The 26600-nt window shown below is 50.8% G+C and overlaps 1 protein-coding gene across 1 annotated transcript in view; it reads right to left on the bottom strand.

The window, feature by feature from the left end:
• Positions 1-7935: 7935 nt before the first annotated feature.
• The window catches only part of LOC147116835 (uncharacterized), a 146697-nt gene continuing 128032 nt past the window's right edge, over positions 7936-26600 (bottom strand). Inside the window, exon 18 of the mRNA XM_085987243.1 lies at positions 7936-9671. Within this exon, the coding sequence (XP_085843369.1) occupies positions 9590-9671 (82 nt within the window). The 3' untranslated portion in view covers positions 7936-9589. The remainder of the gene's footprint in view (positions 9672-26600) is intronic.

Here is a 26600-nt window from a genome sequence, read left to right as displayed (position 1 = left end):
AAGTAATTGGTAGAAGGATTAGAGGGGATTTGAGGAGAACTTTGTTCACCCCGAGGGTGGTGGGGGTCTGGAACTCACTGCCTGAAAGGGTGGGAGAGGCAGAAACCCTCATCGCATTTAAAAAGTACTTGGATATGCCCTTGAAGTGACGTAACCTGCAGGGCTACGGACCAAGAGCTGGGGTGGGATTAGGCTGCATCGCTCTTTGTCGGCCGGCGCGGACACGATGGGCCGAATGGCCTCCTGCTGGGCTGTAAATTTTTATGATTCGATGAAAACTTCCGATCTGCCGATGCCAACGGTGGAGATCAGCTGACAGCTGGCCATTCTCAATGCAGTGAGCCAACCCCAAGGAGACCAGCCTGCAGCATAGCGGCAACGAGCACACACCCAGACACATGATGACCTTCTTCAGTCTTTGATGGACTTTTCTGCGTTTCTCCATCTCAGGAGGATGTAAAAGAGCCTACGGCCACGATTCAAAGAGCGGAGGAGTTCTCCCTGGTGTCCTGGCCAATATTTGCCTCTCAATCAACATCATTGAAACAGGTTATCTGGTCATCATCACATTGTTGTTTTACAGGGATCTTGCTGTGTGCAAATTAGCTGCTGTGTTTCCTACATTACAACAGTGACCTCACTCCATTGTCTGTAATATAAACGCAAGCTCTTCCTTTTACAGCACACACCCACGATTATCTCAGCCAGAAGCTTCACAGGGTAATCCTGACTCGCGGGACGGAATTTTTACCTTTGGACCCGCCGGGAGCCGGGGGGAGGGCGGGCCCGGGTTTCACCGCACGCGGTGGAGTTTTAACAGCGTGTGTGTGATGTCATGGACAGGCTTGCCGCCCAGGAGTCCGCCTGTGTGATCGAGGCTGGCTTCCAGTCGGGCGGGGAAGGCTGCACAAGAGGCCGCAGGCCCAGGTAGGTGCGAGCCCCGACACCAGTGGGGGAGGGGGATCGATCCTGGGGCGGGGAAACCAATCCAAGACCCGATGGAGAGGGGCTCTGATCCCTGGCCCTGGGGGGCTCTGACCCCTGACCGCGGGGGGCTCTGATCCCTGACCCCGGGAGGGCTCTGACCCCTGACCCTGGGGGGCTCTGACCCCTGACCCCGGGGGACTCTGATCCCTGACCCCGGGGGACTCTGATCCCTGACCCCGGGAGGGCTCTGACCCCTGACCCTGGGGGGCTCTGATCCCGACCCTAGCGGTGGGGGTCGGGTTTGTGTGGGGGGGTGTTTGGGGGACGGGGGGGTTTGTGCGGTGGGGAGTTTGGGGGACGGGGGGGTTTGTGCGGTGGGGAGTTTGGGGGACGGGGGGTTTGTGCGGTGGGGAGTTTGGGGGACGGGGGGTTTGTGTGGGGGGGTGTTTGGGGGACGGGGGGCTTTGTGTGGGGGGGAGTTTGGGGGACGGGGGGGGTTTGTGTGGGGGGGTGTTTGGGGGGTGGGGGGTTTGTGTGGGGGGGAGTTTGGGGGACGGGGGGGTTTGTGTGGGGGGGAGTTTGGGGGACGGGGGGTTTGTGCGGTGGGGAGTTTGGGGGACGGGGGGTTTGTGCGGGGGGGAGTTTGGGGGACGGGGGGTTTGTGCGGGGGGGAGTTTGGGGGACGGGGGGGTTTGTGTGGGGGGGAGTTTGGGGGACGGGGGGTTTGTGTGGGGGGGAGTTTGGGGGACGGGGGGGTTTGTGCGGGGGGGAGTTTGGGGGACGGGGGGGTTTGTGCGGGGGGGAGTTTGGGGGACGGGGGGTTTGTGCGGGGGGGAGTTTGGGGGACGGGGGGTTTGTGCGGGGGGGAGTTTGGGGGACGGGGGTTTGTGCGGGGGGGAGTTTGGGGGACGGGGGGGTTTGTGCGGGGGGGAGTTTGGGGGACGGGGGGGTTTGTGCGGGGGGGAGTTTGGGGGACGGGGGGGTTTGTGTGGGGGGGAGTTTGGGGGACGGGGGGGTTTGTGTGGGGGGGAGTTTGGGGGACGGGGGGGTTTGTGCGGGGGGGAGTTTGGGGGATGGGGGGGTTTGTGTGGGGGGTAGTTTGGGGGACGGGGGGTTTGTGTGGGGGGGAGTTTGGGGGACGGGGGGGTTTGTGCGGGGGGGAGTTTGGGGGACGGGGGGGTTTGTGTGGGGGGGAGTTTGGGGGACGGGGGGGTTTGTGCGGGGGGGAGTTTGGGGGACGGGGGGGTTTGTGTGGGGGGGAGTTTGGGGGACGGGAGGGTTTGTGTGGGGGGGAGTTTGGGGGACGGGAGGGTTTGTGTGGGGGGGAGTTTGGGGGACGGGAGGGTTTGTGTGGGGGGGAGTTTGGGGGACGGGGGGGTTTGTGCGGTGGGGAGTTTGGGGGACGGGAGGGTTTGTGCGGTGGGGAGTTTGGGGGACGGGGGGGTTTGTGTGGTGGGGAGTTTGGGGGACGGGGGGGTTTGTGTGGGGGGGTGTTTGCGGGACGGGGGGGTTTGTGTGGGGGGGTGTTTGCGGGACGGGGGGGTTTGTGTGGTGGGGAGTTTGGGGGACGGGGGGGTTTGTGTGGTGGGGAGTTTGGGGGACGGGGGGGTTTGTGTGGTGGGGAGTTTGGGGGACGGGGGGGTTTGTGTGGTGGGGAGTTTGGGGGACGGGGGGGTTTGTGTGGTGGGGAGTTTGGGGGACGGGGGGGTTTTGAGTGGTGGGGAGTTTGGGGGACGGGAGGGTTTGTGCGGTGGGGAGTTTGGGGGACGGGGGGGTTTGTGTGGTGGGGTGTTTGCGGGACGGGGGGGTTTTGAGTGGTGGGGAGTTTGGGGGATGAGGGGTGTCGGGCCTGTGTGGTGGTGTAGGTTGGGGGAGGTCGGGGGTAGTACTTTTGCTGCTCCTGATCCACAAGGATTGCTGCCCAAGGCTGTCCTCACCTCGGAGCCAGTACCAGGATTCCCGATTCCTGAACCCTGACCAGCCACAGTTAAACCTGCAGAGACCAGAATGGCCTGTTTCTCTGCTGCTGATTCGATGTCATTCGATGTGGTGAATGAAGGTTTCAGGTTTTTACAAGATGTTCCTCTGTCTGCTATTTTGAAACAGGTTCAAGATTCCTTTGCTATTATGACCAACATCCCATACTGTGTATTAATCCCTCTCCCTATATAAAACCTTGGTCAGACCCCCTCTGGAGTAACTGGGTTCAGTTCTGGGCCCCACCCCTCAGGAAGGATATATTGGCCTCGGAGGGGGAGAAGCGCAGATTCACCAGAATTATACCGGGGCTAAAAGGGTTAAATTATGAGGACAGGTTGCACAGACTGGGCTTGTATTCCCTCGAGTTTAGAAGATTAAGGGGTGATCTAATTGAGGTGTTTAAGACGATTAAAGCAGTTGATAGGGTCGATACGGAGAAACTATTTCCTCTGGTGGGGGGAGCCCAAAGCATAAGAACATAAGAAATAGGAGCAGGTGTCGGCCATTCGGCCCCTCGAGCCTGCTCCGCCATTCGGCCCCTCGAGCCTGCTCCAGCATTCGGCCCCTCGAGCCTGCTCCGCCATTCGGCCCCTCGAGCCTGCTCCAGCTTTCGGCCCCTCGAGCCTGCTCCGCCATTCGGCCCCTTGAGCCTGCTCCGCCATTCGGCCCCTCGAGCCTGCTCCGCCATTCGGCCCCTCGAGCCTGCTCCGCCATTCGGCCCCTCGAGCCTGCTCCAGCATTCGGCCCCTCGAGCCTGCTCCGCCATTCAGCCCCTCGAGCCTGCTCCAGCATTCGGCCCCTCGAGCCTACTCCGCCATTCGGCCCCTCGAGCCTGCTCCGCCATTCACCAAGATCATGGCTGATCATCAACCTCAACTCAATGTTCCCGCCCGATCCCCATATCCCCTGATTCGCTTAGTATCCAAAAATCTATCGATCTCTGTCTTGAATATACTCAACGACTGAGCCTCCACAGCCCTCTGGGGCAGAGAATTCCAAAGATTCACCACCCTCGGAGTGAAGAAATTTCTCCTCATCTCAGTCCTAAATGGCCGACCCCTTATTCTGAGACTGTGACCCCTGGCTCTAGACTCCCCAGCCAGGGGAAACATCCTCCGTGCATTTACCCTGTCAAGCCCTTTAAGAATTTTATACATTTCAATGAGATCACCTCTCATTCTTCTAAACTCTAGAGAACATAGGCCTAGTCTACTCAATCTCTCCTCATAGGACAATCCCCCCATCCCAGGAATCAGTCTGGTGAACCTTCGTTGCACTCCCTCTATGGCAAGTATATCCTTCCTTAGGTGAGGAGACCAAAACTGTACACAATACTCCAGGTGTGGTCTCACCAGGGCCCTATATAATTGCAGTAAGCCATCTTTACTCTTATACTTAAATCCTCTTGTAATAAAGGCTAACATACCATTTGCTTTCCTAATTGCTTGCTGTACCTGCATGTTAACTTTCAGTGATTCGTGTACAAGGACACCCAGGTCCCTCTGAACACCAACATTTCCCAATCTCTCACCATTTAAAAAATACTCTGCTTTTCTATTTTACCTACCAAAGTGGATAACTTCACATCTCTTCACATTATATTCCATCAGCCATATTCTTTACCACTCACATAACCTGTCTATATTTTTTTATGTTCTTATATATACTCGGTTAATCCCGGGGATGAGGGGATGGACATATGAGGAGAGGTTGAGTAGATTGGGACTCTACTCATTGGGGTTCAGAAGAATGAGAGGCGATCTTATTGAAACATATAAGATTGTGAAGGGGTTGGATCGGGTGGAAGCGGGGAAGATGTTCCCGATGATGGGTGAAACTAGAACTAGGGGGCATAGTCTTAGAATAAGGGGCTGCTCTTTCAAAACTGAGATGAGGAGGAACTACTTCACTCAGAGGGTGGTAGGTCCATGGAATATGCTGCCCCAAAAAGCTGTAGAAGCTACATCATTACATAAATTTAAAACAGAAGTAGACAGTTTCCTAGAAGTAAAGGGAATTAAAGATTACGGGGAGCGGGCAGGAATTTGGACATGAGTCTAGGTTCGGATCGGTCATGGCCCTGTGGGTAGCGGAGCGGGCCCAGGGGCCGTGTAGCCTGATCCTGCTCCTATTTCGTGTGTCTAATTCTGTTAGATTCAGGAGATGGTTCTGTGATAGTGGATTGGCGGTTAGGATCAGATCAGCCATGATCTTATTGAATGGCGGAGCAGGCTCGAGGGGCCGATTGGCCTACTCCTGCTCCTATTTCTTATGTTCTTATATTTTTATATATTTATATACATGGGATGTGGGCATTGCTGGCAAGGCCAGCATTTATTGCCCACCCCTGATTGCCCTTGAGAAGGTGGTGGTGAGTCGCCTTCTTGAACCGCTGCAGTCCGTGTGGTGAAGGTACTCCCACAGTGTTGTTAGGGAGGGAGTTCCAGGATTTTGACCCAGCGATGATGAAGGATCGGCGACATATTTCCAGGTCAGGATGGTGTATGACTTGAAGGGGAACTTGGAGGTGGTGGTGTTCCCATGCGCCTGCTGCCCTCGTCCCTCAAGGTGGTAGAGGTCGCGGGTTTGGGAGGTGCTGTCGAAGAAGCCTCGGCGAGTTGCTGCAGTGCATCTTGTAGATGGTGCACACTGTAGCCACGGTGCGCTGGTGGTGGAGGGAGTGAATGTTTAAGGTGGTGGATGAGATGCCAATCAAGTGGGCTGCTTTGTCCTGGATGGTGTCGAGCTTCTTGAGTGCTGTTGGAGCTGCACTCATCCAGGCAAGTGGAGAGTATTCCATCACACTCCTGACTTGTGCCTTGTAGATGGTGGAAAGGCTTTGGGGAGTTAGGAGGTGAGACACTCACCGCAGAATTCCCAGCCTCTGGCCTGCTCTTGTTGCCACAGTATTTAAGTAGCTGGTCCAGTTAAGTTTCTGGTCAATGGTGACCCCCCAGGATGTTGATGGTGGGGGATTCGGCGATGGTAATGCCGTTGAATGTCAAGGGGCAGTGGTTAGACTCTCGCTTGTTGGAGATAGTCATTGCCTGGCACTGAAAGGTTGTTTCCCCTGGCTGGAGTGTCTAGAACTAGGGGGCATAGTCTCAGGTTAAGGGGTCGGCCATTTCAGGCTGAGATGAGGAGGAATTTCTTCTCTCAGAGGGTTGTGAATCTTTGGAATTCTCTGCCCCAGAGGGCTGTGGATTCTGAGTCTTTGAGGATATTCAAGGCTGAGATGATAGATTTTGAGAGTCTAGGGGAATCAAGGGATATGGGGATCGGGCAGGAAAGTGGAGTTGAGTTCGATGATCAGCCATGATCTGATTGAATGGCGGAGCAGGCTCGAGGGGCCGTATGGCCGACTCCTGCTCCTATTTCTTATGTTGTGTGGTGTAAATGTTACCTGCCACTTACCATCCCAAGCCTGAATGTTGTCCAAGTGTTGCTGCATGCGGGCATGGACTGCTTCATTATCTGAGGAGTTGTGAATGGAACTGAACACTGTGCAGTCATCAGCGAACATCCCCATTTCTGACCTTATGATGGCGAGAAGGTCATTGATGAAGCAGCTGAAGATGGTTGGGCCTCAGACACTGCCCTGAGGAGCTCCTGCACTGATGTCTGACCTCCAACAACCACAACCACCTTCCTTTTTGCTAGGTATGACTCCAGCCAGTGGAGAATTTTCCCTCCGATTCCCATTGACATCAATTTTAATTGGGCTCCTTGATGCCACACTCGGTCATATGCTGCCTTGATGTCAAGAGCAGTCACTCTCTTCTCACCTTTGGAATTCAGTTCTTTTGTCCATGTTTGGACCAAGGCTGTAATGAGGTCTGGAACCGAGTGGTCCTGGCGGATCCCAAACTGAGCATCGTTGAGCCTCTTTGCATCCTCCTCACAGCTTACCTTCCCACCTAACAAGGGGTCAGAACCTTCAAATTAGAGCCAGGTCGTTCAGGGGTGATGTCAGGAAGCGGTCCTTCACACAAAGAGTGGTGGAAATCTGGAACTCTCGCCCCAAAAAGCTGTTAAGGCTGGGGGTCAATTGAAAATTTCAAAACTGAGATTGGTAGATTTTTGTTAGACAAGGGTATTAAGGGATACAGAACCAAGGCGGGTAAATGGAGTTAAGATACAGATCAGCCATGAGCCAACTGAATGACGGAACAGCCCACATCGTTTAGTCATCTCCATCAAAATCACAGAATCGGAAACGGACAGCACAGAAGGAGGCCATTCGGCCCGCCGTGCCTGTTCTGGCTCTTTGAAAGAGCCGGCGTGATCAGTCCCACCCCCCGCGTATTGTCCGTAACCCTGCAAGTTCTTCATCCTCAAGGACCCGTCCAACGCTCTTTTAAAATGATTTATGGAATCATTGCACAGTGTGAGTAAATACACGGGGGCAGACCATCACCGCTCTCAGCTAACCTGACAGAAGTGGGCCTTTGGCGTAGCGGTAGGATCCCCGCCGCTGGGCCAGAAGGTGTAGGGTTTCAAACCCCGCTCCAGACAGTCCCGGCAAGTGGAGTCAGAGCTCCGGCTCTAAATTCTGGGTTGACATCCAGCGGGATACTTGCGTCCGTGTGTGTGGGTGGCCCCCCCACCTCGTATGGGTTGTGGGAGCCCGTAAAACCCTCCCGCCATAGGACTAACCACCCTAATGGCTGGTACGAAGATGGCTACGGTCACGGAAGGAGCGTTAATCGCGGCCAGAAATCTTTCCACCACTTCATACAGTTCCCCAAAGGGAACAGTGTGAAGACACGTACGACGACGAGCTAACCTGATTATCTCCAGAATGGGGGGGGGTTGTAATCTATTATCCCGTCCAGCAACAGAAAAGCTCTCACATAAGTGAGGTTTCGCCCTGGAGTATGGTCAGATACTCACATTACCCGAAGATATAGTGATAGCAGGGGACGAGCTGAAACCCTCCGTGCTGTAATCAGCTCACTGACTCGACACAAACTCTCTCGTGGTCCCCGTGTCTTTTAACAGAGAAAGAATCAACACTATTAGACCGAGTGACTGGCTGTATACTTCAAATCGGGTTTATTAAAAGTGAAAGCTAAACAGCGGATAATCAATATGGCAGATTTGACTGGATTACAGTGGTCCAACTGGCAGCATCTCAGAAATACAAAACTCATACAAGGTGCAACATTTCCCTCACATACTGCCTTCAGTTTTCACACTGACTATGCTGCATTCGGCTTCATTTCAAACACTTTGACACTTCACAGTTGGTAGGTTTTTAATCGAGAAAAAGGAAAACCAAAGGTGTTGATCTTAACCCTACCCGTCCTGCAGAAACCTGGTATAAAGTAAGTGATGCAGGGAGGATGTTTCCCCTCGTGGGGGAATCTAGAACTCGGGGACACAGTTTCAGAATAAGGGGTCGCCCATTTAAGACGGAGATGAGGAGGAATTTCTTCTCTCAGAGGGTCGTGAATCTTTGGAATTCTCTACCCCGGAGCGCTGTGGAGGCGGAGTCAGTGAATATATTCAAGGCGCAGATGGATAGTATTTTGGACTCCAGGGGAGTCAAGGGTTATGGGGAGCGGGCAGGAAAGTGGAGTTGAGGTCGATGATCAGATCAGCCAGGATCTCATTGAATGGCGGAGCAGGCTCGAGGGGCCAAATGGCCGACTTCTGCTCCTATTTCTTATGTTCTTATAGGTTACCAACCCGCTCAAAACGCGACACTTTCGCACCGATTCCCATTTTACCCGAGGTCTGAGCGGCTAAGTTGCCTCGGTTTTCCCGCCAGGATGAAGGAGGCCGGCAGTTGGTCCGGAGGCAGAGGGCGCCCTCCAAGGTCAGGCTCTGGCCTTCCCCGCGTAGGGCCGGGAATCGGACAAAGGTGGACATCGAGCCAAAGGAGATATTGGGAGGGGTGACCAAACGCTTGGTGGAATAGGCGGGAGGTGGCGAGACGGAGGGTTTTAGGGAGAGAATTCCAAAGCACGGGACCTGGATGGCTGAAGGCACGGCCGCCAATAGTGGAGGTAAAGGAGGAAGGGATGCGCAAGAGGCCACAGTCGGAGGAACAGAGAGTTGAAGGGTTGGAGGACTGAAGGGAGTTAAGGTTAGGAAGTGCGAGGCCATGAAGAAATCTTTGCTGTTACAACCAATGCCGGCGCGCTCCCTTCGCTCCACCTTTGGTGGCCGAGCCTTCAGCTACCGAGGCCCTAAGCTCTGGAATTCCCTCCCTAAACCTCTCCGCCTCTCTCTCCTCCTTTAACTCACTCCTTAAAACCTACCTCGGTCACCTGTCCTAATATCTCCTTCTGTGACTCGGTGTCAAATTCTGTCTGATTTGCGCTCCTGCGAAGCGCCTTGGGCCGATTTACTATGTTAAAGACGCGAATATAAAGGCAAGTTCTTGTTAAATAACAGCGAACGCAGAGCTGTCCAGGCAGCACTGAACTGGCAGCATGTGTGCAAGGCAAGGAGCCGTTGGTTGGTTTCCGATATTCCATTGTTTCTGCAGGGCAATAACACATCAGCCCTGGAGGGGTTAAATCCGCCTGGGACGTTCACTGTGGTTAACCGGCCTTGATGCAGAAACCTTCCTCAGAATGAAGAGTGTGGACTCTGTGTGTAACTATGTACAAATCCGCGGCGATGCCTCTCCCACTCGCAGGGCCTGAGGCCGACGCGCAGAGCGTTACTCCCATCACTTCCCGCTCCCTTGTTTTGGACACAGTATCTTGTAGCCCACCATGTACGCTTGCACGTACACGCGGACCTGGTTAATCCTACATAGAGAACAGAATAAGGATGGTTACTTCAACAGACCAATCATGACATCTGCATTGATCAGGCCAAAAGATAGGAAAATAACGCGGACGGATAAATGATCTGGGGATGCGGACTGAAACTGAAGTAATCGCAAGAGAATTGGGTCAATTGTGGGCACCGCACTTTGGGAAGGATGTCACGGCCTTGGAGAGGGTGCAGAGGAGATTTACTGGAATGTTCCAGGGATGAGGGGTCGTTCTCCTTGCAGCAGAAAAGGTTAAGGGGACATTTTGGAACAGAGGAGGCTGAGGGGAGATTTAATTGAGGTGCATAAAATTCTGAGGGGTCGAGATAGAGTGGACAGGAAGGACCTATTTCCCATAGCAGAGAGGTCAATAACCAGGGTCATAGATTTAAAGTAATTGGTAGAAGGATTAGAGGGGAGTTGAGGAGAACTTTTTTCACCCAGAGGGTGGTGGGGGTCTGGAACTCACTGCCTGAAAGGGTGGTAGAGGCAGAAACCCTCATCACATTTAAAAAGTACTTGGATACGCACTTGAAGTGCTGTAACCTACAGGGCTACGGACCGAGAGCTGGAAAGTGGGATTAGGGTGGATGGGTCTTTATCGGCCGGCACGGACACGATGGGCCGAATGGCCTCCTTCTGTGCTGTAACTTTCTATGATTCTACCACTGTAATGGGAGGTGGTCAAAATGATATGAGGTTTTGATAGAGTAGATCAGGAGAAACTGTTCCCGCTGGCAGAAGGGTCGGTAACCAAAGGTCACAGGTTTCAGATAATTGACAAAAGGACCAGAGGTGAGAATTTTTTTTACGCAGCGAGTTGTTGTGAGCTGGAATGCGCTGCCTGAAAGGATGACAGAAGCAGGATTACTTTCAAAAGGAAACTGGGTAAATACTTGAAATGGTGAAAATTGACGGGGCTGTGGGGCAAGAGCAGGGGAGTGGGTCCAATTGGAGAGCTCTTTCAGACAGCCGGGCACAGGCGCAATGGGCCGAATGGCCTCTTCCTGTGCTTTAACATTCTATAACAATGCTCGGTGGCAAATGCTCGAGTAAAGCAAATCAGATACTAATACGATAGCAAAATACTGCGGATGCTGGAAATCTAAAATAACAACAGAAAATGCTGGAAAAACTCAGCAGGCCAGGCAACATCCGTGGAGAGAAATTAGAGTCAACGTTTCAGGTCGAAACCCTTCGTCAGAACTGAGAAAAAACACAGGAAATGAAACAGATTAAAAAGGTCAGTTTGGGGGCTGGGAAATGGGGATGAAAGAACAAAAGAGAAGAGACATTAAGAGGTATTCAAAACCAGACGAGATGGTGATCGGACGAGTGGAGACAAAAGATGGCTCTAGATTAGATGTGAAATGCGCTGGCAGAATGGGAGACAGCTGCCATGTGGGAGAGAGAAAAAGGGGGAAGGGCACAAAACAAAGGTGTGGATAAAAAATATATATAAAAAAATGTAATAGGGGCCGAGGTTGTGATCTGAAATTATTGAACTCTATGTTGGGTCCGGAAGGCTGTAAAGTGGCTAATCTGAAGATGAGGTGCTGTTCCTCGAGCTTACGCTGAGCTTCCATGGAACAATGCAAGAGGCCAAGGACAGTGAGGTCTGAGTGGGAGTGGGGTGGTGAATTAAAATGACAGGTGACCGGAAGCTCGAGGTCACCCTTACGGACTGAACAGAGGTGTTCCGCAAAGCGGTCACCCAATCTGCGTTTGGTCACCCCAATGTAAATCAGATGTTGGGATGTATTAAAAGGTCAGTATTGAGGTAATTCTGTCACTTAATAACTCATTGGTGTGACCGTGCTGAGAATACTGGGTACAGTTCTGGTCGCCCCAGTACCGAAAGAATAGTAAAAGCAAGACTTGCATTTCTATAGCGCCTTTCACAACCTCAGAATGTCCCAAAGTGCTTCACAGCCAATGAAGTAATTTTGAACTGCTGTAATGTGGGAAACACGGCAGCCAATTTTTGCACAGCAAGCTCCCACAAACAGCAATGTGATAATGACCAGATAATCTGTTTTTAGTGATGTAGATTGAGGGATAAATATTGGCCAGAACTCCCCTGCTCTTCTTCGAAATAGTGCGCTGGGATAGCAGACGGGGTCTTGGTTTAATGTCTCATCTGAAAGACAGCACCTCCGACAGTGCAGCATTCCCTCAGTACTGCCCCTCCGACAGTGCAGCGCTCCCTCAGTGCTGCCCCTCCGACAGTGCAGCGCTCCCTCAGTGCTGCACCTCTGACAGTGCAGCGCTCCCTCAGTACTGCCCCTCCGACAGTGCAGCGCTCCCTCAGTACTGCCCCTCCGACAGTGCAGCACTCCCTCAGTACTGCCCCTCCGACAGTGCAGCACTCCCTCAGTACTGCCCCTCCGACAGTGCAGCGCTCCCTCAGTGCTGCACCTCCGACAGTGCAGCGCTCCCTCAGTGCTGCACCTCCGACAGTGCAGCGCTCCCTCAGTGCTGCACCTCCGACAGTGCAGCGCTCCCTCAGTGCTGCACCTCTGACAGTGCAGCGCTCCCTCAGTGCTGCCCCTCCGACAGTGCAGCGCTCCCTCAGTACTGCCACTCCGACAGTGCGGCACTCCCTCAGTACTGCCCCTCCGACAGTGCGGCACTCCCTCAGTACTGCCACTCTGACAGTGCGGCACTCCCTCAGTACTGCCCCTCCGACAGTGCGGCGCTCCCTCAGTACTGCCACTCCGACAGTGCAGCACTCCCTCAGTACTGCCCCTCCGACAGTGCAGCACTCCCTCAGTACTGCCACTCCGACAGTGCGGCACTCCCTCAGTACTGCCCCTCCGACAGTGCGGCGCTCCCTCAGTACTGCCACTCCGACAGTGCAGCACTCCCTCAGTACTGCCCCTCTGACAGTGCAGCGCTCCCTCAGTACTGCCCCTCTGACAGTGCAGCGCTCCCTCAGTACTGCCCCTCCGACAGTGCAGCGCTCCCTCAGTACTGCCACTCCGACAGTGCAGCGCTCCCTCAGTACTGCCCCTCCGACAATGCAGTGCTCCCTCAGTACCGCCCCTCTGACAGTGCAGCGCTCCCTCAGTACCACCCCTCCGACAGTGCCGCGCTCCCTCAGTACTGCCCCTCTGACAATGCATAAGAAATAGGAGTCGGAATAGGCCATTTGGCCCCTTGAGCCTGCTCCGCCATTCAATAAGATCATGGCTGATCTTGGGCTCAAAGGCACTTCCCCGCCCACTCCCCATAACCCTTCACTCCCTTATCTTGCAAAAATCTGTCTATCTCCACCTTAAATGTATTTAAAGACCCAGCCTCCACCGCTCTCTGGGGCAGAGAATTCCACAGATTTACAACCCTCTGAGAGAAGAAATTCCTCCTCATCTCAGTTCTAAAAGGGCGACCCTTTATTCTGAAACTGTGTCCCCGAGTTCTAGATTTCCCCACGAGGGGAAACATCCTCTCTGCATCTACCTTGTCGAGCCCCCTCAGTATCTTATATGTTTCAATAAGATCACCTCTCATTCTTCTAAATACCAAAGAGTATAGGCCCAGCCTGCTCAACCTTTCCTCATAAGTCAATCCCCTCATCTCAGGAATCAACCGTGTGAATCGTCCATGAACTGCCTCCAATGCAAGTATATCCTTCCTTAAATAAGGAGACTAAAACTGTACGCAGTACTCCAGGTGTGGTCTCACCAATACCTTGTACAGTTGTAGCAGGACCTCCTTGTTTTTATACTCCAACCCCTTTGAAATAAAGGTCAACATTCCATTTGCCTTTTTGATTACTTGCTGTACCTGCATGCTAACTTTTTGTGTTCCATGTACAAGGACCCCCAGGTCCCTCTGAACTGCAGCATTTTGTAATCTCTCTCCATTTAAATAACAATTTGCTTTTTTATTTTTCCTGCCAAAGTGGATAACCTCGCACTTTCCCACATTATACTCCATCTGCCAAATGTTTGCCCACTCACTTAGCATGTCCACATCCCTTTGCAGATTCTTTGAGTCATCTGCACATCTTGCTTTCCCACCCATCTTTGTATCATTCGCAAACTTGGCTACATTACACTCGGTCCCTTCATCCAAGTCACTAATGTAGATTGTAAATAGTTGAGGCCCCAGCACCGATCCCTGTGGCACCCCACTAGTTACTGTTTGCCAACCGGAAAATGACCCATTTATCCCGACTCTCTGTTTTCTGTTAGTTAGCCAATCCTCTATCCATGCTAATATATTACCCCCAACTCCGTGAGCTCTTATCTTATGCAGTAACCTTTTATGTGGCACCTTATCGAATGCCTTCTGGAAATCCAAATACACCACATCCACTGGCTCACCCCTGTCCACCCTGCGTGTTACATCCTCAAAGAACTCCAGCAAATTTGTTAAACATGATTTCCCTTTCCTAAAACCATGCTGACTCTGTTTGACTGTATTATGATTTTCTAAATGCCCTGCTACTGCTTCCTTAATGAAGGACTCCAGCATTTTCCCAACGACAGGTGTTAGGCTAACTGGTCTATAGTTTCCTGCTTTCTGTCTCCCTCCTTTCTTAAATAGGTGTGTTACATTAGCGGTTTTCCAGTCCGCTGGGACCTCTCCAGAGTCCAGGGAATTTTGGTATATTGCAACCAATGCACCCACTATCTCTGCAGCCACTTATTTTAAAACCCTGGGATGCAGGCCATCTGGTCCAGGGGACTTGTCGTCTTTCAGTCCCATTATTCTACCAAGTACTATTTCCTTAGTGATAGTGATTGTCTTTAGTTCCCCACTCCCTGTGGCCCCTTGATTATCCATTATTGGGATGTTGTTAGTGTCTTCTACAGTGAAAACAGATGCAAAATAGTTGTTCAGAGTCTCTGCCATTTCACCGTTCCTGAAGACGTGTGCTGGACTTTCAGAGACAGCCGGCAGGAGGGCCTGCGGTTACGTTGTTGAGTCAGTCGGCGGGAAGATTAGTCTCCCCCTTCCTACACTCATCGAATGTAATCAAGTCCCCGTCAACCGTTCTGAGATTCCCACTCCGAATGCAGCTCGTCATCACCGTCATCTGAGACGCATTGCAGACGAGATCCCACCTCTTGACCCAGATGCAAGCATACTTCTGTTGTTGGGAAGAGACATCCTGAGGGTACATAAGATAAGGGAGCAGATCAACGGTCCACATGACGCTCCTTTCGCCCAATGGCTAGACCTCGGCTGGGTCGTTGTTGGAGATGTGTGCCTCGAGGGCGCTCACAAGCCATCTCAGGTGAGCACACTCAAGACTTCCATCTTGGAGAATGGTCGTCCAAGCTACCTTACCCCATGCAGTGGACAGATCCGCGTGGTGTTTGACTCCAGTGCACCATATCAGGGCGTCTCTCTCAACGACGTACTCCTCACAGGGCCTGATCTTAACAACAGCCTCTTGGGAGTGCTCATGAGATTCAGGAAAGAGCCCGTCGCCATCACTGCCGATATCCAGCACATGTTTCATTGCTTCGTGGTGAGAGAAGACCACAGAGACTTCCTCCGCTTCCTGTGGTATTGGGACAATGACCCTAATAGAGACATTGTGGACTACAGAATGCGTGTCCATGTCTTTGGGAATAGCCCATCCCCTGCTGTCGCCATATACAGACTAAGGAGGGCTGCCCAGGAAGAAGACGACAACTTTGGCAGTGATGTGAGAGGGTTCATCGAACGAGAGTTCTACGTCGACGACGCACTGAAGTCATTCCCGACCGAAGCAGAGGCCATCAGTACCCTCGGACGAGCCCAGGAACTACTTGCACTATCCAACCTCAGGCTGCATAAAATAGCCTCTAACAGACCAGCAGTGATGGAGGCATTCCCCCCTGAAGATCGTGCTAAGGACGTCAAGGACCTAGACCTCTTCACTGATGACCTCCCCCTACAGCGGAGCCTAGGGGTGTCGTGGAACATAGCAACAGACACGTTCACGTTCCAAGTCCTAGACGCCAAGAAACCCTTCACACGTAGAGGAGTGCTCTCTACAGTCAACAGCCTATACGACCCTCTCGGCTTCTTAGCCCCTGTCACCATACAAGGCAGGCTGCTCCTCAGGGAACTCTCCACACGCGCTGAAGAGTGGGATTCACCTCTCCCTGAAGAGATGGAAGCAGAGTGGGACAGATGGAGAGACTCACTCCAAGACTTACAGGAGATCCGAATGCCTCGCTGCTATTCGTCTTTCTCTCCCTTAAATGCCCAATTCAAAGAGCTTTGTGTCTTTGCAGACGCATCCGCTAAGGCCATTGCAAGTGTGGCTTATCTGAAGGTCACCACTCAAGAAGGACAAAGCAAAATCGGCTTCGTCTTTGATAGAGGCAAGTTGGCACCCCAGCCAGACCTCACCATACCCAGGTTGGAACTGTGCATAGCAGAACACAACCTACCCCCTCACAGCAGTCTACGGAAGCTGCATCCTATCATCGAAACCGACGGACCGTCTCCGAGGTGGTTCTTCTTTTGTCGCCAGAGGACTCCAGTGATAAGTAGAGTTCGGACTATGTGGAGTCGTTAATGACCCCAGAGAGGGAGTGCTCTGGACCGATGGACATTATGTGGCATTCTGAACATTTTATATGTGCAGATAGCACCCTCTGGTGGCGGTTATTGTGTTAACAGTTTGTATGCTGGAAAGGTCATCTGATCTTTCTTCCTGTGTGAGGTCATTTGACCTTTGTTCCTTTCTTCCTGTGAGAGGTCATTTGACCTCCTTACCTTTCTTCCTGTTGACCCCAGGAAGCAGTTTTGCCAGGAAGAACCTGACTTGAGTAATGGAGAATTTGCTATGAGAAGTTCCACTCACAATCTAATGTAATCTGACTTCATATGTTAGGCCAAATGCAATATCTGTGAGTATCTTTAGTTCTTAGCATAATAGCAATGTTGTCAGAGTAATATTTTGATAATACTATGTTTATAAAAGGTTAATATTTAATAGTTACAGAAGTTAGTTCAAATGTTAGTTAGTTATACAATTAGTCTATTCTACTGTTGTAAATATGTTTGTATCTTGTGTAATATCGAATGTGTAGTACTCAGTTTATGTACAAAACATACTTTGTCTTTGTTTACAGTTTCACAAATTTGTTCAAGTAAAAGCTTCAAAACAGCAAACGGCTTCAGGGAAGAATTATTTTGAATGAGTGTTTAACTTGCTGGATAGCTAGATAGGAGCACGTCTAGCGCGGCCAGTACAGACAGTGTAGAGGGAGCTTTACTTTGTATCTAACCCGTGCTGTACCTGCCCTGGGAGTGTTTGATGGGACAGTGTAGAGGGAGCTTTACTCTGTATCTAACCCGTGCTGTACCTGCCCTGGGAGTGTTTGATGGGACAGTGTAGAGGGAGCTTTACTCTGTATCTAACTTGTGCTGTACCTGCTGTTGAGTCTGTGTTTCCAAATGTAGTTATGCTGAATAACTGGACACAGACTACAGAAATAATTAAACAGGTCTTTAGTAATTGAGGGTCAGGGCTGAACTGGAATACACTTTGCTCCACAGGGTTTATATACCGGTGTGGTCACCACCGGTACTACAATGTACAGGAGCCATCAAAAAGTAGTCCATCACCTTAAGGTATCCTCTTAAGGTGGTACAGGTTACATACACTACAATTCCTCCCCTTTTAGCTTAACAGTGTACACCCCAATTTAAACATTACATGGATAACATATATACAACTTTCACACAAAACTGTTCAAAGATTCAGTCTCTGAGGAGGCCTCCTGATCCGGGCCGGATAACGCCTTTCAGGGGTCTCTGGTTCTCGTTGCTGGGGTGACTCATCCATTTGATCTCCTATGGATTGAACATCATCATGTACGTTCGAGTCTGAGGTAGATGCTACAGGCTCAATAACTTCTTCAACTGGTGTCTCTGCCGTAGACATTGGGTCGACCCTTGTTCTCGATTCCACAAGTTGGTCAGCATGACGTCGTATTACGTTCTCTCCAACGTCTACCGTGTACATCAAGGGTCCTTGTCGGGCACAAATTGTTCCGGATTGCCATTTATCATTCCTATAGTCCCTGGCCAACACTGGTTGTCCTATTTCGAAACTCTGAGTGGCCTTGTTATTTACGTGCTGGAATTGCTTGTTTTCGACTTCCCTATGCACATTGGGTTTTAACAAATCCAACCGGGACCGCAACCTCCTGTTATAGAACATTATGGCAGGGCTTTGATTTGTCACTGCATGCGTGGCATTTCGATATGCCATCAGAAAATTGTCCACCTTGTGTTGTAGTGGAATATGGTCTTCGCTCATGGCCTTTATCGCCTTTTTGAACGTTTGTACAAATCTCTCGGCCAACCCATTTGTAGCCAGATGATATGGGGCAGATGTATAGTGTTTCACCCCATTCTTTTTCATGAATTTCTGGAATTCTTCTGACACGAACTGTGGTCCGTTGTCTGAACATATTTGTTCCGGCAACCCATTCCTTGCAAATATGGTTCTTAGAACTGCGATCGTCTTTTCAGAGGTAGTGGTCGACATCTTAATCACTTCTGGCCATTTAGAATGTGCGTCTACTGCTATCAAAAACATTGAATCCATGAATGGACCTGCAAAGTCGATATGCACACGTTGCCATGGGGTTGAAGGCCATTCCCACGGATGCAGCGGCGCAATTGGAGGTGCGTTTTGAACTTTTTGGCACCCTGAGCAGCTTTTAGTCAGATCCTCTATTTGTTTGTCGATACCTGGCCACCACACATAAGCCCTAGCAAGGCTTTTCATCTTGACTCCCCCCAGATGACCTTCATGCAATTCCTTCAGAACTCTCTCCCTTAATTTAGGAGGAATAATCACCCTTGATCCATACATCAATGTTCCTTGACAGACGGACAGCTGTTCTCGTCTGGCTGAGAATGCTGGTAACAGTGGGTCTCCATGTGCTGGCCATCCCTTCACTGTCAAATCGTAGACCCGAGACAGTGTCGGGTCGTTTCGGGTCTCTCTCTCAATACCCGCATTGGTGACTGGTAAGCATTCATAGAGTCATAGAGTTTTACAGCACAGAAAGAGGCCCTTCACCCCATCTTGTCTGCGCCGCCCATCCATCCCTGTCCAGTCTAATCCCATTTTCCAGCATTTGGTCCATAGCCTTGTATGCAATGGCATTTCAAGTGCTCATCCAAATGCTTCTTGAATGTTGTGAGGGTTCCTGCCTCCACCACCCTTTTAGGCATTGAGTTCCACATTCCAACCACGCTCTGGGTGAAAAAGTTCCTCCTCAAATCCCCTCTAAATCTCCTGCCCCTTACCCTGAATCTATGCCCCCTTGTTATTGACCCCCCCACTAAGGGGAAAAGTTCCTCTTTGTCTACCCTATCTATGCCCCTCATCATTTTGTACACCTCAATCAGGTCCCCCCTCAGCCTTCTTTGCTCCAAGGAAAACAACCCCAGTCTGTTTAGTCTTTCTTCATAGCTGAGGCGCTCCATCCCAGGTAACATCCTGGTGAATCTTCTCTGCACCCTCTCCAAAGCAATCACATCCTTCCTATAGTGAGGCGACCAGAACTGCACACAGTACTCCAGCTGTGGCCTCACCAGCGTTTTGTACAGCTCCATCATAACCTCCCTGCTCTTATATTCTATGCCTCGGCTAATGAAGGCAAGTATCCCATATGCCTTTTTAACCACCTTATCTACTTGTTCCGCTGCCTTCAGAGATCTATGTACATGTACACCGAGGTCCCTCTGACCCTCTGTACTTCCTAGGGTCCTACCACTCATTGTGTATTCCCTTGCCTTATTTGTCCGTGCAAAATGCATCACCTCGCACTTCTCAGGGTTAAATTCCATTTGCCACTTTTCCGCCCATCTGACCAACCCGTCTATATCGTCCTGTAGCCTGAGGCTTTCCTCCTTGCAATTTACCACCCCACCAATTTTCGTGTCATCTGCAAACTTACTGATCATCCCTTTTACATTCTCATCCAAATCATTTATGTAGATCACAAACAACAAGGGACCCAGCACCGATCCCTGAGGTACCCCACTGGACACAGGCTTCCAGTCACAAAAGCAACCTTCGACCATCACCCTCTGCCTCCTGCCACTCAGCCAGTTTAGGATCCAACGCGCCAAGGCACCCTGGATCCCATGGGCTCTTACCTTCTTGACCAGTCTCCTATGCGGGACTTTGTCAAAAGCTTTACTGAAGTCCATGTAAACCACATCCACAGCATTTCCCTCATCCACCTCCCTAGTCACCCCCTCGAAAAATTCAATCAGATTTGTCAGACATGATTTACCCTTGACAAAGCCATGCTGACTATCCCCGATTAATCCTTGCCTCTCCAAGTGGAGACTAATTTTGTCCCTCAGAATTTTTTCCAATAATTTCCCTACCACAGATGTTAGGCTCACTGGCCTGTAATTCCCTGGTTTATCCCTGCTACTCTTCTTGTATAATGGTACTACATTAGCTGTTCTCCAGTCCTCTGGTACATCCCCTGTGGCCAGAGAGGTTCTGAAAATTTGTGTCAGAGCCCCTGCAATCTCCTCCTTTGCCTCCCACAGCAGCCTGGGATACATCTCGTCCGGGCCTGGGGATTTATCGATTTTTGGCCTGCTAAAACCGCTAGCACCTCCTCCCTCTCGATGCTAATATGTTCAAGTATGTCACAATCCCCTTGCCCGATTTCTATGTCTGCATCGTCTTTCTCCATAGTGAACACAGATGCAAAAAATTCATTTAAAACCCCGCCTACATCATCTGGTTCTACACACAGATTGCCACTTTGGTCCCTAATGGGCCCTACCCTTTCCCTGGTTATCCTCTTGCCCTTAATATACTTATAAAACATCTTAGGATTTTCCTTTATTTTGCTCGCCAGTGTTATTTCATGGCCCCTCCTCGCCCTCCTAATTTCTTTTTTAAGTATGCCCCTGCACTTTTTATACTCCTCTAGGGCTTCTTCCGTCTTTAGTCTTTTGTAACTGCCAAAAGCCCCCCTTTTATTTCTAATGCATTTTTGTATCTCCCTTGTCATCCAAGGTTCCCTTTGCTTGTTGGTCCCACCCTTGACCTTTACAGGAACATGTTGGCGCTGTACTCTCTCTATTTCCCTTCTGAAAGTCTCCCACTGTTTTGATGTGGATTTTCCTATAAGTAGCTGCTCCCAGTCCACTTTGGCCAGATCCTGCCTTATCATATTAAAATCGGCCTTCCCCCAATTTAGAACCCTTATTTCCGGGCCGCCTTTGTCTTTTTCCATGACCACCTTAAATTTCACCGAATTATGGTCACTGTCGCCAAAATGCTATCCTACTGATACTTCCACCACTTGCCCGGCTACATTCCCCAGAATTAGGTCCAGTACTGCCCCCTCTCTTGTAGGACTTTCTACATGTTGGCTCAAAAAGCTCTCCTGGATGCACTTTAAGAATTCTGCACCCTCTAAGCCTTTCACACTCTGACTGTCCCAATTTATATTGGGGAAGTTGAAATCCCCCACTATTATTACCCTATTATTTTCACACTTCTCTGAGATTTGCCTACATATCTGTTCCTCTATCACCCCCTGACTGTTTGGGGGCCTATAGTACACTCCCAGCAAAGTGTTTGCCCCCTTTTTGTTTTTAAGTTCTACCCATATGGCCTCATTTGAGGAACCCGCTAATATATCATCCCTCCTTACAGCAGTAATTGACTCCTTAATTAATATTGCAACACCCCCTCCCCTTTTACACCCCCCTCTGTCTCGCCTGAAGATTCTATACCCCGGAATATTGAGCTGCCAGTCCTGACCCTCCCTCAACCATGTCTCCGTGATGGCAACAATATCGTACTCCCATGTGTTCAACAACAACTTCAGTTCATCCACCTTATTTGCAAGACTCCTTGCATTAAAATAAATGCCTTCCAGCCCTGCCATATTCCCTTTTGCCTTCACATATTTGCTCTGCCTTCCCAGCTGACTTGTTTTTTCCTCTGTATTTGGCTGTAAATCACCCCCTACTATAGCTCCACTCTGTACCCCATCCCCCTGCCAAGTTAGTTTAAACCCCCCCCAGCAGTGCTAGCAAACCTCCCCGCAAGGATATTGGTTCCCCTCTGGTTCAGGTGTAAACCGTCCGACTTGTACAAGTCCCACCTTTCCCAGAAGCAGACCCAGTGATCCAGGAAACTAAAGCCCTCCCTCCTGCACCATCCCTTTAGCCACGCATTCATCTGTTCTATCTTCCTATTCCTATACTCACTAGCACGTGGCACCGGGAGTAATCCAGAGATTACAACCTTTGAGGTCCTGCTCTTTAATCCTTCACCTAGCTCCCTAAATTCTTGCTGCAGGACCTCATCCCTCTTTTTACCTATGTCGTTGGTACCAATGTGGACCACGACCTCTGGCTGTTCACCCTCCCCCTCCAGAATGCCCTGCAGCCGGCTCAGTGATATCCTTGACCCTGGCACCAGGGAGGCAACAAACCATCCTGGATTCACGTCTACGGCCACAGAAACGCCTATCTGTTCCCCTTACTATAGAATCCCCTACCACTATTGCTTTCCCACTCTTTTTCCCCCCCTTCCTGGGCAGCAGGAGTCCCCAGTGCCAGGAAGTTGGCTGCTGCTGCCTTCCCCTGGTGAGTCATCCCCCTCAACAGTATCCAAAGCGGTATACTTGTTTGAGAGGGGAATGGTCACAGGGGTCTCCTGCACTACCTGCCTGCTTCTATTGCTCCGCCTGGTGGTCACCCATTTCCTGTCTTCCTGTGCAGCCCTTCCCTGCGGTGTGACCAACTCACTAAACGTGCTATCCACGACCCTCTCAGCTTCGTGAATGCTCAACAACCCATCCACCCACAGCTCCAGCGCCTCAATGCGGTCTGCTAGTAGCTGCAGATGGATGCATCTCTGGCACACGTGGTCATCAGGGGCACCGGGGTCCCTGAATTCCCACATAGAGCAAGAGAAGCATATCACGGGGCTGGGCTCACCTGGCATGACCTTCCCTTTACTTAATTTAAATTAATTTACTATCACCAATTAAAATTATCTCTAAGGCGCTTGTATAGTCTACCAACAGTCCCTGCTACACCAGAAAAGACCCTAGTAACTATAAACTACAGAGTTAAAGTTTAAAAAAAGAGAAATACTCACCAACCAATCACTTACCTGCTCCCTGGTGACGTCACACACTGATTACTTTTTACCTCTCTCCCCGCTGCTGAGTTGGTATGCCTCGCCTCGCTGGTCGCCGGTTTTTATACCGGGCTCCTCCTCCGCTGCTCCCGCTGCTCTGAGTGCTCTCGGGCCTCGCTGGTCGCCGGTTTTTATACCGGGCTCCTCCTCCGCTGCTCCCGCTGCTCCGAGTGCTCTCGGGCCTCGCTGGTCGCCGGTTTTTATACCGGGCTCCTCCTCCGCTGCTCCGAGTGCTCTCGGGCCTCGCTGGTCGCCGGTTTTTATACCGGGCTCCTCCTCCGCTGCTCCCGCTGCTCCGAGTGCTCTCGGGCCTCGCTGGTCGCCGGTTTTTATACCGGGCTCCTCCTCCGCTGCTCCGAGTGCTTCGATGATGGTCGAGTGAAATATCTCGACAGGGTCAACTGCCGGTGCCTCTTCCGCTGTAGGTAGTGGCAGGCGCGACAGCCCATCAGCATTACCATGTTGCTTTGTACCTTTGAATTCGATATCATATTGATGTGCCCCTAGGAAAAGGGACCATCTCTGAAGCCTCTGCGCCGTCATAACCGGAACACCCTTCTTAGGGTTAAAAATGGAAACCAACGGCTGGTGATCTGTCAGCAGCGTAAACTTTTGGCCTTGCAGGTAATGGTTACATTTCTTAACTCCCCACACGAGGCTGAGAGCCTCCCTATCTATCTGAGCATAGTTGCGCTCTGCGGAGGTCAATGATCTGGATGCGAACGCGACTGGCCTTTCCAAGCCATTTGGAAACTTGAGAGCACTGCCCCGATACCATATGGAGAAGCATCACAAGCTAAGCGAATAGGCAGCGTTGGGTTAAAGTGAGCCAACACTTCCTTAGAGGTGATCAGTGCCTTGCTCTTTTGAAAAGCCCGCTTACAATCATCGCTCCACTTCCATGGTATTCCCATTTGCAAAAGAGTGTTCAGCGGGTGTAACACCGTGGATAAATTTGGAAGAAACTTGTGGTAATAGTTAACCAACCCAAGGAACGACCTCAACTGGGATACATTCTCTGGAGCGGGAGCTTTCACAACAGCTTCGATCTTGTCAGGTGACTTATGGAGCCCCTCCTGGTCAATGACGTGGCCGCAGTACGAGATTCGCTTTTGAAAGAACTCACATTTCTGGCGATTAATTCTGAGCCCATATTCTTTCAATCTGGTGAGCACCTGCTCCAAATTCGTGAGGTGATCCTTATCATCATCTCCTGTAATCAGAATGTCGTCCAGGTAGCATTGTGTGCCTGGAATTCCCTGCAATACCTGCTCCATGGCCCTTTGCCAAATCGCTGGAGCCGATGCCGCTCCAAAAACCAGTCTATTATACCGATATAAGCCCTTATGTGTGTTGATCGTGAGATACTGGCGTGACGCTTCATCAACTTCCATCTGTAGGTACGCCTGCACCAGGTCTATCTTGGTGAAGTGTTTCCCGCCAGACAATGAAGCGAAGATATCTTCAATCCGCGGAAGCGGATATTGCACCGTGTGAAGAACCGGATTAACAGTGATCTTGAAATCTCCACAGATGCGAAACTTCTCAGGTTCCCCCGGCTTGTTGCTCAATGAACGCTTCATGACAGGAACAATGGGTGTGGCCCATTCGCTCCAGTCCACCTTTGACAGTACTCCTGAACGTTCTAGCCCTTCCAGCTCTGCTTCCACAGCAGGTCGTATCGCATAAGGTACCGGTCTGGCTTTGAAAAATTTTGGGTTTGCATGTTCTTCAACCTTGATGTTTGCCGTAATTCCTTTCAGTGTTCCCAGTCCCTGTTGGAACACCTCCTTAGCATCGTCCAATATTTTGGACAGTCGTTTAGGTTTGACGTCGTCCTCTTTACAGGAATCTACAGTCAGTGCTTGTATGGAATGCCAGTCCACATTTATTCTCCGGATCCATTCCCGTCCCAGTAGTGGCGGACCTCCATCAGGTAACACATACAAGTCCATTTCCTGACTTTCTTTACCATTGTAGACCACATTTACTTTTATCTTTCCGATGGGGTATACTATTTGCCCCATGTATGTTTTCAATACAATCTCCGTATCCCTCAGGGGAATGTGCGAGAATAACCTTTTGTAATCTTGCTTATTCATGACCGTCAATGCCGATCCAGTGTCCAATTCCATCTTCACTTGGACTCCTGCTATCTGAAGCATGACCCAGATAGTTTGGTGGTCTGCTGTGTTACCCACATTATGTATTTTTAGACAACCCAGTTCCTTACTGCTGGAGTCTGAATCCATCTTCTGTTCATCTGAACTGTTCTCTGTCACCTTGTGTACTTTTTTGTACTTCTCCTGCGGCGACTTTTTGCTGCTGGTCTTCTTTCCTGACCGGCATACTCTCGCTATGTGACCAAGTTTGCCACATTGCCTGCATTCTTTATCTTTGAACCAGCACTGGTTCTGGTCATGCGTTGTCCTTCCGCAACGATAGCACTTTACTGCGCCCAATGCCATTTCATTGGTGCTGAATTCCAATGGCCTTTGCTGTATCTCTGCAGCGCCTTGTGCTGCTGCCTCATGCGATGCTGCAATGCTGAACACTTTGTCCAGCGTAAGATCCTTTTCCTCTAGCAGTCGCTTCTGGGTTCCTTCCCTTAGGAGCCCACACACAAACTTATCTCTCAGTGCGTCTGCTAGTCCTGTACTGAACTGACAGTACTTTGATAACTTGCGCAGTTCGATTAAGAATTCAGCGTTGCTTTCCTCTTTAAGTTGAATTCTTTTGTAGAATTTAAATCGTTCCGCTATCAGCAGCGGCGTGGGGTTTAAATGCTCTTGCAGGATAGTAACAATATCCGCGAAACACTTTCCTACCGGTTTATCTGGTGTTACAAGGTTCCTTAATAACCCGTACGTCTTCGCACCCATCGAGTTTAATAGGGTTAGTGCTTTCTTATCCTCCGGTACCTCATTCGTTGTACAGTAAACTTCGACGCGTTCCACATAAGTGGCCCAATCTTCCACATCGCTATCAAAAGCAGTGATGTTACCCGTTTTTGGCATCCTTGTTGAGTTTCCTTTCCTTCGGATATGATTATTATTTTATTATTATTTTTTTTTCAAAATGGCGGCTTCCCGCGCTTGGCGGCTTTTCCTGCGCTTGTCTTCTTCCCCCGCCGACTCAAAATGGCGATTACCACGCTGTTGCCGTTCTCACCTCCCAGCGGTCCTTTATTTTCCCCTACGCTGCTGCTCTTGTTCCCCGCCGCTCCCGCGGTCCTTGTGGACATAAACGCTTTTCTGGCTGCTGTGCATCTCTGCCCCGATTGCAGTCCGGCCCCTGACACCGGCTGCAGTCGTGTTCTCCACCCTTTTCGTCGTTTCCCTCCCCTTCTCTTACTGACAACTCGGCCGACTTCCCCCCCGTGCCGCTCGATCGGGCTTACCCGCCGCTGTCGTCGAAGGGATGTTCACTGATGTTTGACTTCGTGGCCAGAAACCAACCCGGGTTCCCGATTGCCTCCCGTGCTATGCAGTGCCCAGCAGGATGTTGAGGGTGGATGTCCTTGATCGACGCCCGTTTCCGAGGCGAAGCTTCCTTTGATGCAACTGCCGCTAGGTAAGATCATCCTCGTCGCCACTGTTGAGTCTGTGTTTCCAAATGTAGTTATGCTGAATAACTGGACACAGACTACAGAAATAATTAAACAGGTCTTTAGTACTTGAGGGTCAGGGCTGAACTGGAATACACTTTGCTCCACAGGGTTTATATACCGGTGTGGTCACCACCGGTACTACAATGTAC

Source organism: Somniosus microcephalus, chromosome 5, assembly GCF_052327205.1.
Source record: "Somniosus microcephalus isolate GS21.2 chromosome 5, FLI_Smic_1.0, whole genome shotgun sequence".
Classification (NCBI taxonomy): domain Eukaryota; kingdom Metazoa; phylum Chordata; class Chondrichthyes; order Squaliformes; family Somniosidae; genus Somniosus; species Somniosus microcephalus.
This window is presented reverse-complemented; position numbering and strand designations above follow the sequence as displayed.